The sequence below is a fragment of the Conger conger genome, chromosome 11 (assembly GCF_963514075.1).
Source record: "Conger conger chromosome 11, fConCon1.1, whole genome shotgun sequence".
NCBI lineage: Eukaryota > Metazoa > Chordata > Actinopteri > Anguilliformes > Congridae > Conger > Conger conger.
The window spans coordinates 31,290,763-31,305,173 of NC_083770.1; the positions used below are offsets into that span (position 1 = coordinate 31,290,763).

Here is a 14,411-nt window from a genome sequence, read left to right on the forward strand (position 1 = left end):
ATTGGAGTAAATGTTTCAGTTCTCCATTCCTTCTTTATTTATTGCTCTTTCTCCATCTCCTGCTTGTGAAACCCCCTCCTGAAGACAGGCACTGGCATGCCAGGAATTCCCAGCTCACCTTCCCTCCCATCAGATACGAGGGGCAGGGGAGAGATCGCGCAGATAGGTCAAGAATGTTCAGAAACAGCGGCCCCTAAAGAATGCCAGGTTTCAGAAGTCAAGTGATTATTAATTTATTTTTTTTATCTCAAGATGAGACTTGGTTATATGCATTGCTGCTGTGACCCTTGAATGCCAATGCTTGCTACTAGTGCTGTAATCACCCTGTAAAGAGCTTTCTGTGTTACTGAATCAAAATGAGAATGCCACACATTCCTGGAGGTGGTCTGGATGTTCACTGAACAAGACTGAACTTCTCTCCCCTTGTACATTGTCTATCTCTCTGCTTATCTATCTATCTCTCTTGCTCTCTTTCAAGATGGGGAAGTGTTCGAGTCTTGAATTTGGCTTGTAGCACTTGTTTGCATTCTTAATTTGCTTACACCCCCCTCCCCCCACTCCCCCCAATCCGGGAACTCCTCCCTTCCACCGGCCTCTGGAACCCCTCCTTCCAATCTCACTGTTATATGCCTCAACACTGCCCCCCTCAGGATGTTTCCCAGTAGAGCGGATGGCAGAAAGGACATGCCAAGGTGGAGGACACCATCCAGCTTTCAGCAGTGTTGATCTGTTATATAATGGCAGACCTTAGAATGAGGGTATGAAGACCTTTATTGTTGCGTTTACAAAGATTAAATACTGCAGACTCCCCTTGCAGATGATTATAGGACCGTTTAAGCCATTTTGATTCTGCACACGGAATGCACTGTAGCAGCAAAGGCAAACGGTGCGGTCTCTCTGTAACACGCTTCTGTGTTTGCGTGTGCTTGTGTGTGAGCGAGAGAGTGTGTTTCCATGCGACTGAGTGAGTGGCAGAAAGACTTTGCAGTTCTGATACAGGCCACAGGAAACGTGACATGCCCATGGAGGAAGTGGAGCTTTTCAGGCGGGATATCCTGTCTGGAGTAATGCAGGCTTGTTTTTGTCCTGTCCCCCCCCCCCCCCACAAAAAATGTGGTGGGAGATAATGTCCGGAAGGCGAGCATTCCCTCTGCGTGGTCAATCTGTTTTTTCCTCTCTGGAATGAGGGCTGTGGCCGAGCTGTATCAACGCCCTGTCCTGAAGCACAAAGACTGGCCAGCTGTGGGTGTAGCAGTCAACGTTTCAGAGGAACGGAGGGAGTAATGAAAATGGAGTGTGCTGACTGCGCGGTGCTAGGGGAGTGTGAGGCAGGAGAGCGAGGGGGAGGGAGGGAGAGAGAGGCCAAGGAGAGCCAGAAATGCGCGCAAGCCCCGCCTGACCCCAGATGCTTCCAGTGGGCTGGGAAAGTAGATGGCAACTCTGGCGTCCGTCCAACGGCGAGATTAAAAGAGGGAACACCCGCGCCCCTGCCCCTCCAGAGCCTGTCACTCACTCTGGGTCGCAGCGCAGTCTGGTGGACATCGGGACTCACCAGAGGCACACTTCAAACACCCCCCCCCCCCCCTTCCCCCAGGCTCTGAGCACGCTCCACCCTGGCAGGGGCCCCGGGCCCAGGGCTGTAACGAGTCCCACACGGCTCCCAGCTTTGGCTTGTAATTAAAATGCACACCGTTAATTTGATTGGAGTCTCCACGGATACATGGCCGGCCCAGTTTTCGCTGGCAGTCGTCGCGACTCCCCGGAAATCGGGCCGCGTGCGAGGAAAGGGCAGCGAGACGTTGTTCTGCTCTGTGGTGGAGACCGCAGTGCTCACACAGTGCTTCTGCTAAAGCTTCAGATACTGCATGCAATTATTTTATTCAGTGTTTCTGAAGTGTTCTCTTACCCGTATCTAATCATGTAATGCATGTCACAAGCACTTAACTATTACAGAACTGCATGTAACATCCTGAGCGCCGAACACCTGACCCTCCATGTCTTCTAAGTCAGGGAAGCAGCCTTATGACACATGAGTTCAGCCTCATAATTCATCTGAAGTAATAGCTAGTCATGTAATGATGCAGAATATTAATGACACACTGAAAAGCCACTTGCAGCTTTTTACCTGCATTGTTTGTGATGATGACATTGCTGAGAAATTGAGAAATTAATTGCAATTGCAAACTGCAAGGATGAGAAGTGCAGTGGTGACAAATCTGCGATTTGTGTACACGAGTACCTATTCTCAATTCTCATCCATCAAAATATTTTTTTGTTTGTTTTTTTCTGTTGTTTCGCGTTTAGGTTTTGCATAGTTCTAAGCATGTCCACCAGGCAGTGCTGTGACCCCAGGGTGACGTTGCCCACCCCAGCCTCATTTCGACAGAGTGCCGTTTTCCAGATGGGGGCACACCTTGTGGCTGTGGAGTCGTTTCCTGTTTGCCATTACACCGTCGCTAAAGATCGAGATCACCAAGAACACAGGGATTTCGTCACTATTTAGAGAAACTTCCTGTGCGCATACCCCCGCAATCGAGGCCAGGACAGCCCTGAGGATGAGGAAGGGGGAGGGGCCGGGGGCGGGTTACTGTTGTTGGTGTGCCTGCTCTGTATCACGCTCTTGCTGTTCACAAGCAGTCTCTGAGCACCGCTGGTTTCCCCTTCAGACACAATCATGGTGTCTCTGACTCCACCCATGGCCTCGCCCTCCAAAAACTCCCAATATCATCCCTGCCCTCCTTTCAGATTAACAGCTGCAATGAACTCCCAAAATGGAGGTTTATTTGTTGCATTTACTACCCGGAATGTGACAAATCTGGTCACTGCAAGAGCACGAATGTTGGAACAAAACTGTTTTGTAAGCCTCAGCATAGCTTAGCTTTATGTGTGAGCAGTTTACCCCGGTTTATCTGTAGTGCATTAAAGGACAGAAGCGCCTGTATCGAATTCTATAGGATGACTGAAGGTCCAGTTCTCCGGTTTATGGGGCCTTGTTAAACGTGTCAGCACCAGGTGCAGATTATTTTGAGAGGGTAGTTTTACTTTGAGGGCGTTTGCTCGGACTTAGCTACATGTTCGGATTTAAATAGATTTCTGTCCGGTGTGGTCTTCACCCCTGGAGTAAAGCCCGTGCCTGATCACAGAGCATGGGACCAGAGTTCTCCTGCACAGGCTTTAGTCGTGTGGGCTCCGCAGTGTTTGTGCTGATGAGGGTATCTGTTAGGAAGGGTCTGAGCGTATACACAGGACACCGTTGTCTCCAAGGCGAGTTTTGTGTTTTTTTTCCTCAAGGTGCTGAGTGTCTGCTCCACAAATTCAGTGCTTTCTGTGAGAATTTTCCCCCTCATTTAGTTTTGGGCTCTTTTCTTCTCTTGCATTTAAACTGTTCCCTCTTATGGTGATTTTAAAGACTGCTTTCAGTGTAGCCTGTTCGATATCAGGCACCTGTTTTGAAACATTTCTGCCAATTTCAACACCGGGAAAAGATGGGGCCTTTTTGTTTCGGGTGAGCACTGGGGTTTTGCAAAAGCGGATGTGCTGCCATAATTGAGTGTGAAATGTGGTAAATGGTGACTGCCACACAGCTGCCCTGGGTCCTTATGCAGGGTGCAGGTGGCACAGCACTGCCTGAGAGGGACACAATTGCTGGCTCTAAGCGGGTGAGAAAACGGGAGATAATTATGTGAAATTATTTCAAAAATTGTTGATAGGGGGCATATTGAGGATGCCTGCTTGTCTTTATTTGTGGAGGAGGAGGTGGTCAGGATGTGTTGTATAAAAGGGTAAGTGCTTGGAGTTGATCATTCTTTACAATGCGGTGTCTTTCAGAGTATCGAGCCATTAAGCAGTCATTCTAAAGCAGTTGAGTTGAGTGCCTGTCAACTGACAGCTTTAGAGAGGGGGAGAGAGGGTGGAGAGTGAGCGGGAGGCGGGGAGAGGAGTGTCTGGGGTCCGTCCCATGCTGCTCCCTCGGTGGGCACTGTGCTCAGTGTGTGTGTGTGTGTGCGTGGACTTTACCCTTCCTGTCCTGGATGCCATCTCCGCCGACCTCTTCTCCTGCTCTCTCGCACTCATATTCTGGGCACTTTGGACCGACACCGTGAGTATCTATCGCTGCTAAAAACGATGGAGTCCAAAGGAAGCCTAGCCTTTAATTTGCTTGACAACCTTCCAACCCCGCCTCCCCAATATTTTCTGTCTTGTGTCATGAGGTTTTACTTCAGAAGATTAGCCGATTGCTGCTGCTGATTGCCGGCAGTGCGATTGTCCTGTTCTTACACCACCACACTTTTGTGTGATTGGCAGGTCTGAGAGAACATAATTTTTTGGTGTGGGAGTTTGAGGAACTGTGTCTCCCGTTTCTAGTTTTTTGACATTGTCGAAGCCCAAATTCCTTAACCTAATCGGCGTAAACTTTTTTCTTTTTTTACCTTCACACAAGGCGCAAGGTAGAACGTGGTTCAGTGTTTGCATTACACCCTTTGTCTAGATCTTACATGACAGAACAGGAATGATGGGGTTACATAAAGCCGGCTTCTGGAGTATTTGCCACCCACGTCGTGTTCATGTGAATGCCCTCCCTCTGCGTTGGGATGGATGTCTCCAGGCTATTATTGACCGGCCCTCGATGGAGTGAGGTAAGCGGCTATTCTGCTCTGCCGCTCCTGTGATCCCACTCTCCGCTCCTGGACTGGGGACCAGCTGTGTGCTGCGTGGCCGTCTGGCTGGCTGCCTGTGTCCGTCTGTCTGTCCGCCTCGCGGCAGCCGCGCAAGCAGTGCTGACACCACAGTGAGGCCACCTGATTTCATCAGCTGGAAGCTGTTAGCGTAACCGCGGAGACGCGCCTTACTTTACCATAATGAATGCAGTTTCTTCATCTCTGTGGTTCATCTCATTCAGATCTCCTTGGTGATGACTTTGTGATTGAGAGAGTTTGTGTCTCTCTTTGTGTGTGTGTGTGTGTGTGTGTGTGTGTGTGTGTGTGTGTGTGTGTGTGTGTGTGTGTGTGTGTGTGTGTGTGTGTGTGTGTGTGTGTGTGTGTGTGAGAGAGACAGTGACTAACAGCAGAGCCAGTGCAGCTAGGTCCCTTTGAGAGCAGGCCTTTTTTGGAGCGAGGAGGCACAGAGCGGGGGGCTTGGAATGAGACTGACTCACACACCCAGGCATTGTCTCCACAGACAGTCATTTCAGTCATGGCTTTATACCTTTAGGGTACTTTCCTCTCAACCTTTTGCTCTCCTATGGCTGATATTTATCTTTAATAAATATATAATGCAAATATGAAATTTTGCTGCTGTCTAATTGTGATCAAATAAAGTTTATCCTTTGTTTTGGTGGGGGATTTCTCAAGGCAAATATCATATATCCAAATCCCACACGACAGGAAATAGCAGAAGTGGGTGTATTAAACTGAAGCAAGTTGCATTCTGTTCTGATTTATATTAGAAATGGACTTCAAGCCAGCGGCCAGGGCAGGGCAAACCATTGAAGGAAGGGAGCTTTGTTTGATATTTTTCCAGTAGCCCTGGAGTGCTGTAAGACCCAGCTTTGCAAATAAGCAAGGCCTTTCAGCACACAAATACTGCTGTCGGCCTTGGTCCCTTTTCGGAAAAATACAGGCGGCAAACTGTCAACATTTAGCTGACCTTAATTAATGAGATTTAGAAGCTAGTGTTGTCCACACCTCTGACTTGGGATACATGAGAAGCCGCTGGTGTCTTTCTGTGGAGAAAACATCAGATGGCTCCAAAGCAAATTATATTCCTGGCCTTGATATTAGTATGTTGGTATTGCCCAATGGTAAAACTGTCTCTCTGTTTTCCCCCCTCTTCTCCCGCCTGCAGACGCTTTGCTGGCGGACCTGGAGTCCACCACCTCTCACATCTCCAAGCGGCCGGTGTTCCTGCCGGAGGAGACTCCGTACTCCTACCCCACTGGCGGGCCCACCTACCAGGACGTGGGCGTCCCGCCACCCGTGCCCCCCCCCCCCTCGGCCGAAGCCCTCAACGGAACTGTGATTGACCCCCCCTCGCACCACTCGTCCCAGCAGGTAGAGCAGACCAACGAGCTGTCGATAATGGTCATGTCAATACCCATTAGGCGTGTATGTCACTGATGGACAAGCGGAACTGACCGATGTTCTGCCATGTCCCCGCCCTCAGTCCTTTGGCTCCGCCCAGAAGAACTCGTGGTCCCAGGAGAGCAGCAGCCCCCCTCCTTCCCGTGGAGAAGAAGACCACGTCTACAGGTGCTAACGCCGCGACTAAACCAATGTCATTCACTTGAGGGGTTTCCCTGTGCTTAACACTTAACATTCAAACATGCCTCGCTGTTTGAGTGCCTGCTTATGTGCCTGAATGCAGTTTAGCCTCTGTCTCATGTTTGAAAATTCTTGCCATGTTTTCTGTGGTAGATACGGTCAGTGTGTCGCATGCGAGTGTCTGGCCTGTAGCGTAGTGGTTAAGATAAAAGACTGGGACACGCAAGGTCGGTGGCTCTAATCCCGGTGTAGCCACAATAAGATCCGCACAGCCGTTGGGCCCTTGAGCAAGGCCCTTAACCTTGCATTGCTCCAGGGGAAGATTGTCTCCTGCTTAGTCTAATCAACTGTATGTCACTCTGGATAAGAGCGTCTGCCAAATGCCAATAATGTAATGGCCCAGTCTAATTCCTCTGCTATTAACCACCCTAATTAACCCTGTGATGCGGAAGAGTTTGGAATGGAGTGTTTTTTCTTTCTCTTTTTTTCTTCTTTGACCCCCAAAAGTTCTAGAACTACATTGCTTTCAGTTACCAGCGCTGGAATGTTAAGAACATCTAATTGCATATTTGTGCTCTTACACCTTAAAGGGTTAAGAAATCTCTCCCCTCCCCCCTCCGAAGTGTTGCTGTTTATTTCTACCCATTAACCAGGCCCGTATCATGGTGTAATCAATGATTGGCTAAATGGAGCTGACTATGATGACCAGTAGCAGAAGGAGTTTGTGTGTTTGTGTGTTTGTGTGTTTGTGTGTTTGTGTGTGTGTGTGGGTTTGTGTGTGTGTGGGTTTGGGTTTGTGTGTGTGTGTATGTCTGGGTTTGTGTGTGTCTGTGTGTGTGTCTGGGTTTGTCTGTGTGTGTGTGTCTGGGTTTGTGTGTCTGGGTTTGTGTGTCTGGGTTTGTGTGTGTGTGTCTGGGTCTGTGTGTGTGTGTGTGTGTCTGTGTGTCTCTGGGTTTGTGTGTGTGTGTGCCTGGGTTTGTGTGTGTGTGCCTGGGTTTGTGTGTGTGTGTCTGGGTTTGTGTTTGGTGGGGGGGTTTAATCTGCTCTCTCTTCTGCCTCCAGTTTCCCCAACAAGCATAAGCCCACCGACCCCTCTGCAGCCATGAGCTCCTCCCTGGGCAGCAATCTGTCAGAGCTGGACCGGCTGCTCCTGGAGCTCAATGCTGTGCAGCACAACTCCCCCTCCTTCCCCACCACAGGTACAGACGCCTGGGCAGGCTGCTGGAGCACTGCACACCCGCCCATCCAGCAGAACCTGTGATTCATATTGATGGGCTTATGTCTGGTTAAAATGGGGCTGAATTTGACGTGATGTGTTGAGTGTAAGGGTAGCCTGTGTGCCCCCCCTGCTAAATGCCTGTAATGTAAATGTAATGTGGGCGACATGGCTCAGGCAGTAAGAGCAGTCGTCTGGCAGTTGGAGGGTTGCCGGTTCGATCCCCCGCCCGAGCTGTGTCGAAGTGTCCCTGAGCAAGACACCTAACCCCTAAAAATGCTCCTGACGAGCTGGTCGGTGCCTTGCATGGCAGCCAATCGCCGTTGGTGTGTGAGTGTGTGTATGAATGGGTGAATGAGAAGCATTATTGTACAGCGCTTTGGATAAAGGCGCTATATAAATGCCAACCATTTACCATTTAATGTAAAGCCTCTCGAGCGTCCATGACAGCCTTGCCCCTGTTGTGTTGACAGTGATACTGACACGTCATTCCAAAGAATTGCATTATGGGCCCAGCGCCTGCATGTGACGGGTGTGCCCTCGGTTTCATAAAGCCCCTCCCTGTCCTTCACTCACAGAGGAAGCCGCTCCCCCTCTGCCGTCCTGCAGCATCACTCACTACGCGCAGGAGAACGGAGGCTCCGCCCCCGTCAAGGTGGCCCCTCCCACCAAAGAGAAGCCCAAGCGCAACGGCGCCCGCGGGATCGACGACGTGCGGCCCAGCGTGGAGAGCCTGCTGGATGAGCTGGAGAGCTCCGTCCCCAGCCCCACGTAAGCTCTTTTACCCAGCATGCATCTCTGTGGGATTCCCTTCTAAGCCTTGCAGTTTAATGTTAGCTATTAAAACCAGAACACTAACAGAAATGAGTGAAATTCAGAGATTGTTTAAAAGGATTTAATTCTAATTGAAGGGCACAATGTTTTTTTTTTGTTTTTTTTCTCGAAATTCAAAGCTTGAGGGGAAAAAATGTTTATGCTGAAACACTTTTTGCCAGGCATTGAAAGGAAGAATAAAAAATACAGTATCTTATGCTCCTGTTAGACCGTTGGGTCCATTGAAACGGCAGGTTCATTTCCTGTATGAGAGAGGCATGTGCGATTTTCAGGAAAACGTGATTGGCTGATGAATTGTGAAGGGAGGACCTCATTGGCCTGCTGTAGATGATTGAACACATGTAACGGTTGATTGGTTGACTGTATTTGCCGGTTCAGTTTGAATTTGTGTGTTTCAGTCCCACGCCTTCGGCGGTTCAGAACGACTTGACGGACGAGCAGCTTGAAGCAGACAGCCAGGAGCAGGCCCGGATCTCTGCCTCCTCTGCCACACGCGAGCTGGATGAGCTCATGGCCTCCCTGTCAGACTTTAAGGTGCAGAGCTGTGTGCGCGTTTTCCTCATTTGGCCTTATATCTTTTTTTCTTTTTTTTTGGTGACTGAGCGACAGTGTGGGAGTGACTGAGTGTGGGAGAGAGATGGAGGTTGTGTAGGTTCATTTTGACGTTAGGGCTTGAACCCTTTGAGAGTAATTCATACCGCTACCTAAGTCCAAAGGATAACTGGTGAAAAGTCAGTTTTATTCATTTCATAATATCTCTCTAACGACTACATTTAGTGTTGGCACCAGCACCATGGGTCATCTCTGTGCTGAAAGCGAGTGCTTTAGTTGGATTAGCCAATTTCCACCGCTGGTGCATCATGGTCCAGTGAGAAAAGAAACTGCATTGTTGCATTACTTAAATCATACAATTCATGAAAGAAGCGTCAAAACGGTTCTATGTACGCAGTTTTTGGCTGCATTTTGTTTGCATATTTACGAGAGAAATGGAACATCGTTCCGGTGTGCAGACTAGCACACCCTTAGAATGTCAGAATAACCTGACAAATTAATACTGCAGTAACTTCATGCATTTCTGTGGACAAGAGCCTCTGGCATGTGAACAACGCATTTTAGAACGAGCTGCTCTCAAAGTATGAAATAAAATCCAGTGCAGAGAATCACTCAATTCACTTGCTAGCTTGTTAATAGCATCCTGTTGGCTCGCTAACTGCATTACAACACCTTCAGATATCCAGCTGGCCAGCTGCATGGGAAGTTAACTCTTTGCATGCAGGCTTAGCTCTGTAAATGGGCCCTTTCAGACATTGTGTACTTACTGTACTGTAGTTTATATTTCTGTTCATATTGGTTGTCCCTTCTCCAGTGTGCCCTGGGGTGCCCTTGTTAATGACGCACATTGGCTTATCTCAGTGGAGCTTTCGCCCCTGTTATGCGCTGTATAGAATGACATTCCTGTCAATCCTTTACCAGAGGGTTGTTAAATACAAGTTATTTCTGGATCTTATCACGGTCATTAAAAAAAGCACAACAAACCTGCTTGTAATGGTAGACTGAACAGTCATTTTGATCTGCACGGTCTTAATACTGCAATTTTTCCTCAAAGCAGCCTGCTCACTGCACAGAGCTAATTTGTCTGATGTTCCTGTCTTGTCTGTTGTCCTGTCCTTGTAGGTTTGGATGAAACCGTATGAGGCATGAAAAAGGCTCTTATCAGAGCCAGCTTATGTGGGGTCCTGAGTGGATCCTGGTCTTTCTGACTGTAGAACAGAACAGGGCTCATTTCATATGGTGTGGCAGGATTGAGAGTCCCACTTTATGCGCAGTATCAGACTAGTTTCCTCAAGAACCAGAAACAGGGCGGGTAAAAGTTTACGTGAGTTTCATTTGTTTAGACATTTTGTGCGTCGGTAGCAGCACTGATTAAAATTCAAGGTTACAACCACTGTTGGGGGCCAGTATAAAATTCTAATTTGGTGCTACCGATTTTAGAGAGTACATAAAAACCACATTAAAACAACATTAAAAACGAGCAAAAGGCTGAAGCCTAACCAGTCACCACAAGAGCAGTGTCCTGGAAGAATGACTGTGGAGCATTTTCTGTCGACAAATGGTTCTGGTGTTACTGTTTTATTTAACTTGTGCAATGGCTAGGCTGTCCCTCACATGCAGCTGAGATGCTTATAATTAGCCAAGTGAAAACTGCTGCGAGTAACAGCAATCTAACCGTTTTAATAACCTACGGGTTAATGATTCTTTATTCAATGTGGCTTTGTTGATTGAGTTCGGCATGATGCAAAGCAGAAGGGATTGGCTGCAATGATTTTTAGACAAACACCTGTGTTGCATATGCAGAGCTTGGAGAGACTCTTGTATATCTGATGAGATCCTGGTAGCTTTTAGTCGCCGAACAAGAACTGTTTCCTAGCAGTTTCTTTTAGACCGTTCATCACTACTGATTTGTTATCCATTTACCACTCCTTAAACTTTATCCATGCTACCCAGGACCCCAGCAGACCCCTTACTGGTGTAGTGTACACTGAAGTGTACAGGATCCATGTAGTTCTGTTTCCAAAGCTTGCAGATTGCTGTGTGTAATTTGGGAATGTTTGCATAGATGTCTCCATGGCTTGGTGACCCATTGAACACTTTCAGTCATTATGGCCCATTTGCTAATGGATCTGATATCCATGTGTACATAATGAGTGTGTGTAAGTGCGCAGATGTTCCCTACCTTTGGAAGATGAGGGAGGAAGGCAGGCTGCTGTTCTTGCTTGTGTGGGAATGAGGTGGTCAGATTTGGGAATGGATTAGGTTTCAAACCTGTAAGCATTCTGAGCCATAAATAATCAAGTTAAGTAGTTGTTAAATGTTTTGCCCAAGGCACTTCATCTGGTAATTTATTGAAAACCAATGAATCACCTTGTCGAAACGTGTGGCCTGGCCCCATTTATGGGTCTTTGACTTACATATAAATGACTCCGAGGGGAGAGAGGGACCAGTTTTATCTTTGGTGTACAGCTGTTGATTTGATGCTGCTAAAGGGTTGGCTTAAGTTCTTTTCTGCTTCCTTTCAGAATGTACTTTTTTTTTTCCACCCTTATTTTCATTCTAATATCTCCTCTTTCTTTCCTTTTCCTTTCTTTTCTTTTCCTTTTCCCCCTTCCTGTCCTCTAGCCCAGCTCTCTGGGGTCTCTCAATTTAGAGCCCCTCCTTGATCAGGGAGGGGTAGCCACTACCCCTCCACAACCAGCTGTCCCCGCAGGCCCCGCTCCTAGCCTCCTACCCGCCAATCCCACCTGCGAGTCCCCCCCTCTCCTCCCCCCCATCGCCCTGGAGCTGCACATTGTGGAGGCTGGAGATCCAGGGAGTGCCGGTCAGCCCAGAAGCCCCTCCGCCTCCGCTCCTGGTCCGGTCTCAAGCCCCTGCCCTGAACCGTCCTCCTCTGAAAGCACCCAGAACTCGGAGCCTGTCACTGCGGTGTCGAAGGCCGAAGAACCCAGCCTGGACTCTGTGATCGATGTTTCGGCCTCCATGCTGCGCACTCCTTTGGAGTCCCTGGTGGTGCTGGTCCATAACACAGACCATCGCCCCCTGTCCCCCGCTCGTCCCAATTTGCCCCTCATTACTGAGGCCTCTGGGAGTCCTGTCCCCTCTCACCTGGAGAATTCTTCTGCTGCAGCTAAAGGCCCCAGTCCCTCACCCACGTCCGATCACAAACCCTCTACTCCACCTGTCTGTAGCAAGAGTCCTACTCCACCCCCACTCTCTGCTGCCAGCAAGAGTCCTACTCCACCCCCACTCTCTGCTGCCAAGTCCTCTTCTCCATCTCCTGTATCTGCTAAGTCCGTCACTCCACCCATCTTCACCAAGTCCCCAACCCCACCTCCTGCTTCTGCTGCAAAGTCTTCTTCTCCTTCTCCTGTGCCTCTGATTAAGTCTGCCACTCCACCTGTCTCAACCCCACCTCCTGCCTCTAAGTCTGATGAACCGCTGCCTGCCTCAAGTGCAAAAGCATCTACTCCACCAGCTAGTCCCGAGACCAAACCCAAAAAAGAGGACCCCTTTCCTAGCACAGAGCCCTCTCTGGAGGAGGCCCTGGACAACCTGCTGGCCATGAGCTTCACTGAGCCGGAGAAGGTCCGCCGGCCGCCGGTGGGGGAGCCTCTGCAGGAGGTGCGCGAGGAGGTGATCCTAGCGGCCGACAGGAGCCAGTTGCTGCCGGACATGCACGCGAGGGAGGAGGACAAGAGGGACCTGATGGACTGGTTCGACCTGGAGATGAAGATGTCCGATGACGGCCGGGACGGGGCCATCACCCCCCTCACGGAGGCCAGCTGGATGGAGGGGTCCCTGACCCCCACCTCCTGCCCCGGCTCGCCGGACGTACAGATGGACCTGCCCCTGTCGCAGCCGTCAGCCGTGGAGAGGATCTCCGCCTCTGGCCATGTAGGAACTGGCCAAGCGCCAAACACATGCACATGAGCATATGAATCGGGCGCACTACAGCAGTATCAACCTTATTTGGGGCGTACCCCCCGACCCAGTGCTATCTTCAGTTTCATTTATACCCATGTCTTGGCTGTGGCTATGTTCTATATTCATATCTGTCAGAGGGAGAACTGTAGCATCACATTATCAACACCCTTTCCCGTGTTGCGCACACCAGTCCTCCAGAGGCATACTTCACATTGATAAGCCATCGTGTCATGTCTCAGAATTTTAATGTGCCTTTTTCCCTAGCCAGCCCCTACTGGCTGCATTATTTACCAAACAACATTAGAACTGTTGTGGATTTACAGCCAATTGGGCTTCAAATAGCAGTTTAGTCCCACCAATCAGAATGTGTCCTATGATGACCATCTGCTAGTGTTTGTGCTCTAGTTTCCAAGTTTACTGTTGTGAACCTCGGCTAAATTGTTGAAATTGCTAACTGAGCATTTGATTGCTACTGACACACTAAGGAAAGCATACATCTTAGCTGTAATATTAGACTAACACCTGATCCTGTGGCATTGGGTTACCTTTTTGCATGGCTTGTCAAAAACAAGGCACTTAAATCTGCACAAGCCTCTTTGCCGCTTGCCCGTTGGTCTGAGACACTATGCCCACAGCCCTTCCCTCCTCCCGTCACTGGGTGCACGCTGTGCGGAGGCTGGTTTAAGTTCCCTGAATGCAGCATGGTGTCATCCGCCTGGGGTGCTGCTCTAGGATAAGCACAGGGCGCTTCCAAGCAGGCCATGATCAGCTGGTCTGTTTCAAACTTTTGTTTGGTGTGTGGACATTTTTTATGTTTTTTTTTTTTACTCTGGTTTGGTGTGGACATTTTTTTTTTTTTTTTTTTTTTTAAATTTACTCTAGTTTGGTGTGTGGACACTTAAAAAATGTTTTGGACACTAAAGGTTTGCATCCTGTCGAAGGTGCGTGCATGCGTGTTGGATTTCTTGTGTTGAGTATGATGGCCTTGTGACCGCGTTCCTACACCGAAGCATGTCCACTGCACTGGAATGGACTGAACCCGCACCCGAGCGGATTTAAACCCGAGTGGATTTAAACCCAAGAGCACGGTGTGTGTCCCCTCCCGCACCCACGAAGGAACTGACCCCAGGGTCTGTGACACCACCCAGATCAAGTCTGTGATAAGGCGCACCAAGGAGACGTCCAACGTGCACCCCATGTTCCGCGAGGGCCACCCCCGGCGCAAGCTGGGGCCCATCATCTTCAACAAGAGCAGCTCGCAGGACCGGCTGATCGAGGAGCTGCAGGGGAAGCTGGGCATCGGGCGCAGCGAGCGCCGCCGCAAGCAGCAGGACGACTGGCTCACCGAGGGCGTCATCGTCATGTCCACGCCCCAGCGCTTCCGCGAGGAGAGGCCCGCCGCGGAGGTGGACAAGGTCAGGCAGGGCCGCGGAGCGCCACGGTCTGGGCTTTTTACCAGTGGATCACTCCCCTGGCCCGCTGATGGAATGTTCTAGTAGTTGTCCCATCTCATTGGGCATTGTAATAGGAAATGTTTTGAACTTTTATTTTTCTCAGAACTTAAGTTTTCAGACACTTCAAAAACATTTCTGTCCCCTTGCCTCAGTCTTGCTTCATTTTCT

General features: G+C 49.4%; 1 protein-coding gene across 3 annotated transcripts in view; it reads left to right on the top strand.

The window, feature by feature from the left end:
* The window catches only part of pxnb (paxillin b), a 38,845-nt gene that overhangs the window by 15,924 nt on the left and 8,510 nt on the right, over positions 1-14,411 (top strand). For 2 of the 3 annotated variants that reach the window (XM_061260332.1, XM_061260333.1), the window contains exons 2-8: positions 5,845-6,050; positions 6,163-6,248; positions 7,323-7,459; positions 8,055-8,247; positions 8,709-8,844; positions 11,488-12,759; positions 13,938-14,204. In XM_061260332.1, the coding sequence (XP_061116316.1) occupies positions 5,845-6,050; positions 6,163-6,248; positions 7,323-7,459; positions 8,055-8,247; positions 8,709-8,844; positions 11,488-12,759; positions 13,938-14,204 (2,297 nt within the window). The remainder of the gene's footprint in view (positions 1-5,844; positions 6,051-6,162; positions 6,249-7,322; positions 7,460-8,054; positions 8,248-8,708; positions 8,845-11,487; positions 12,760-13,937; positions 14,205-14,411) is intronic. The other variant, XM_061260334.1, reaches the window with a different exon arrangement.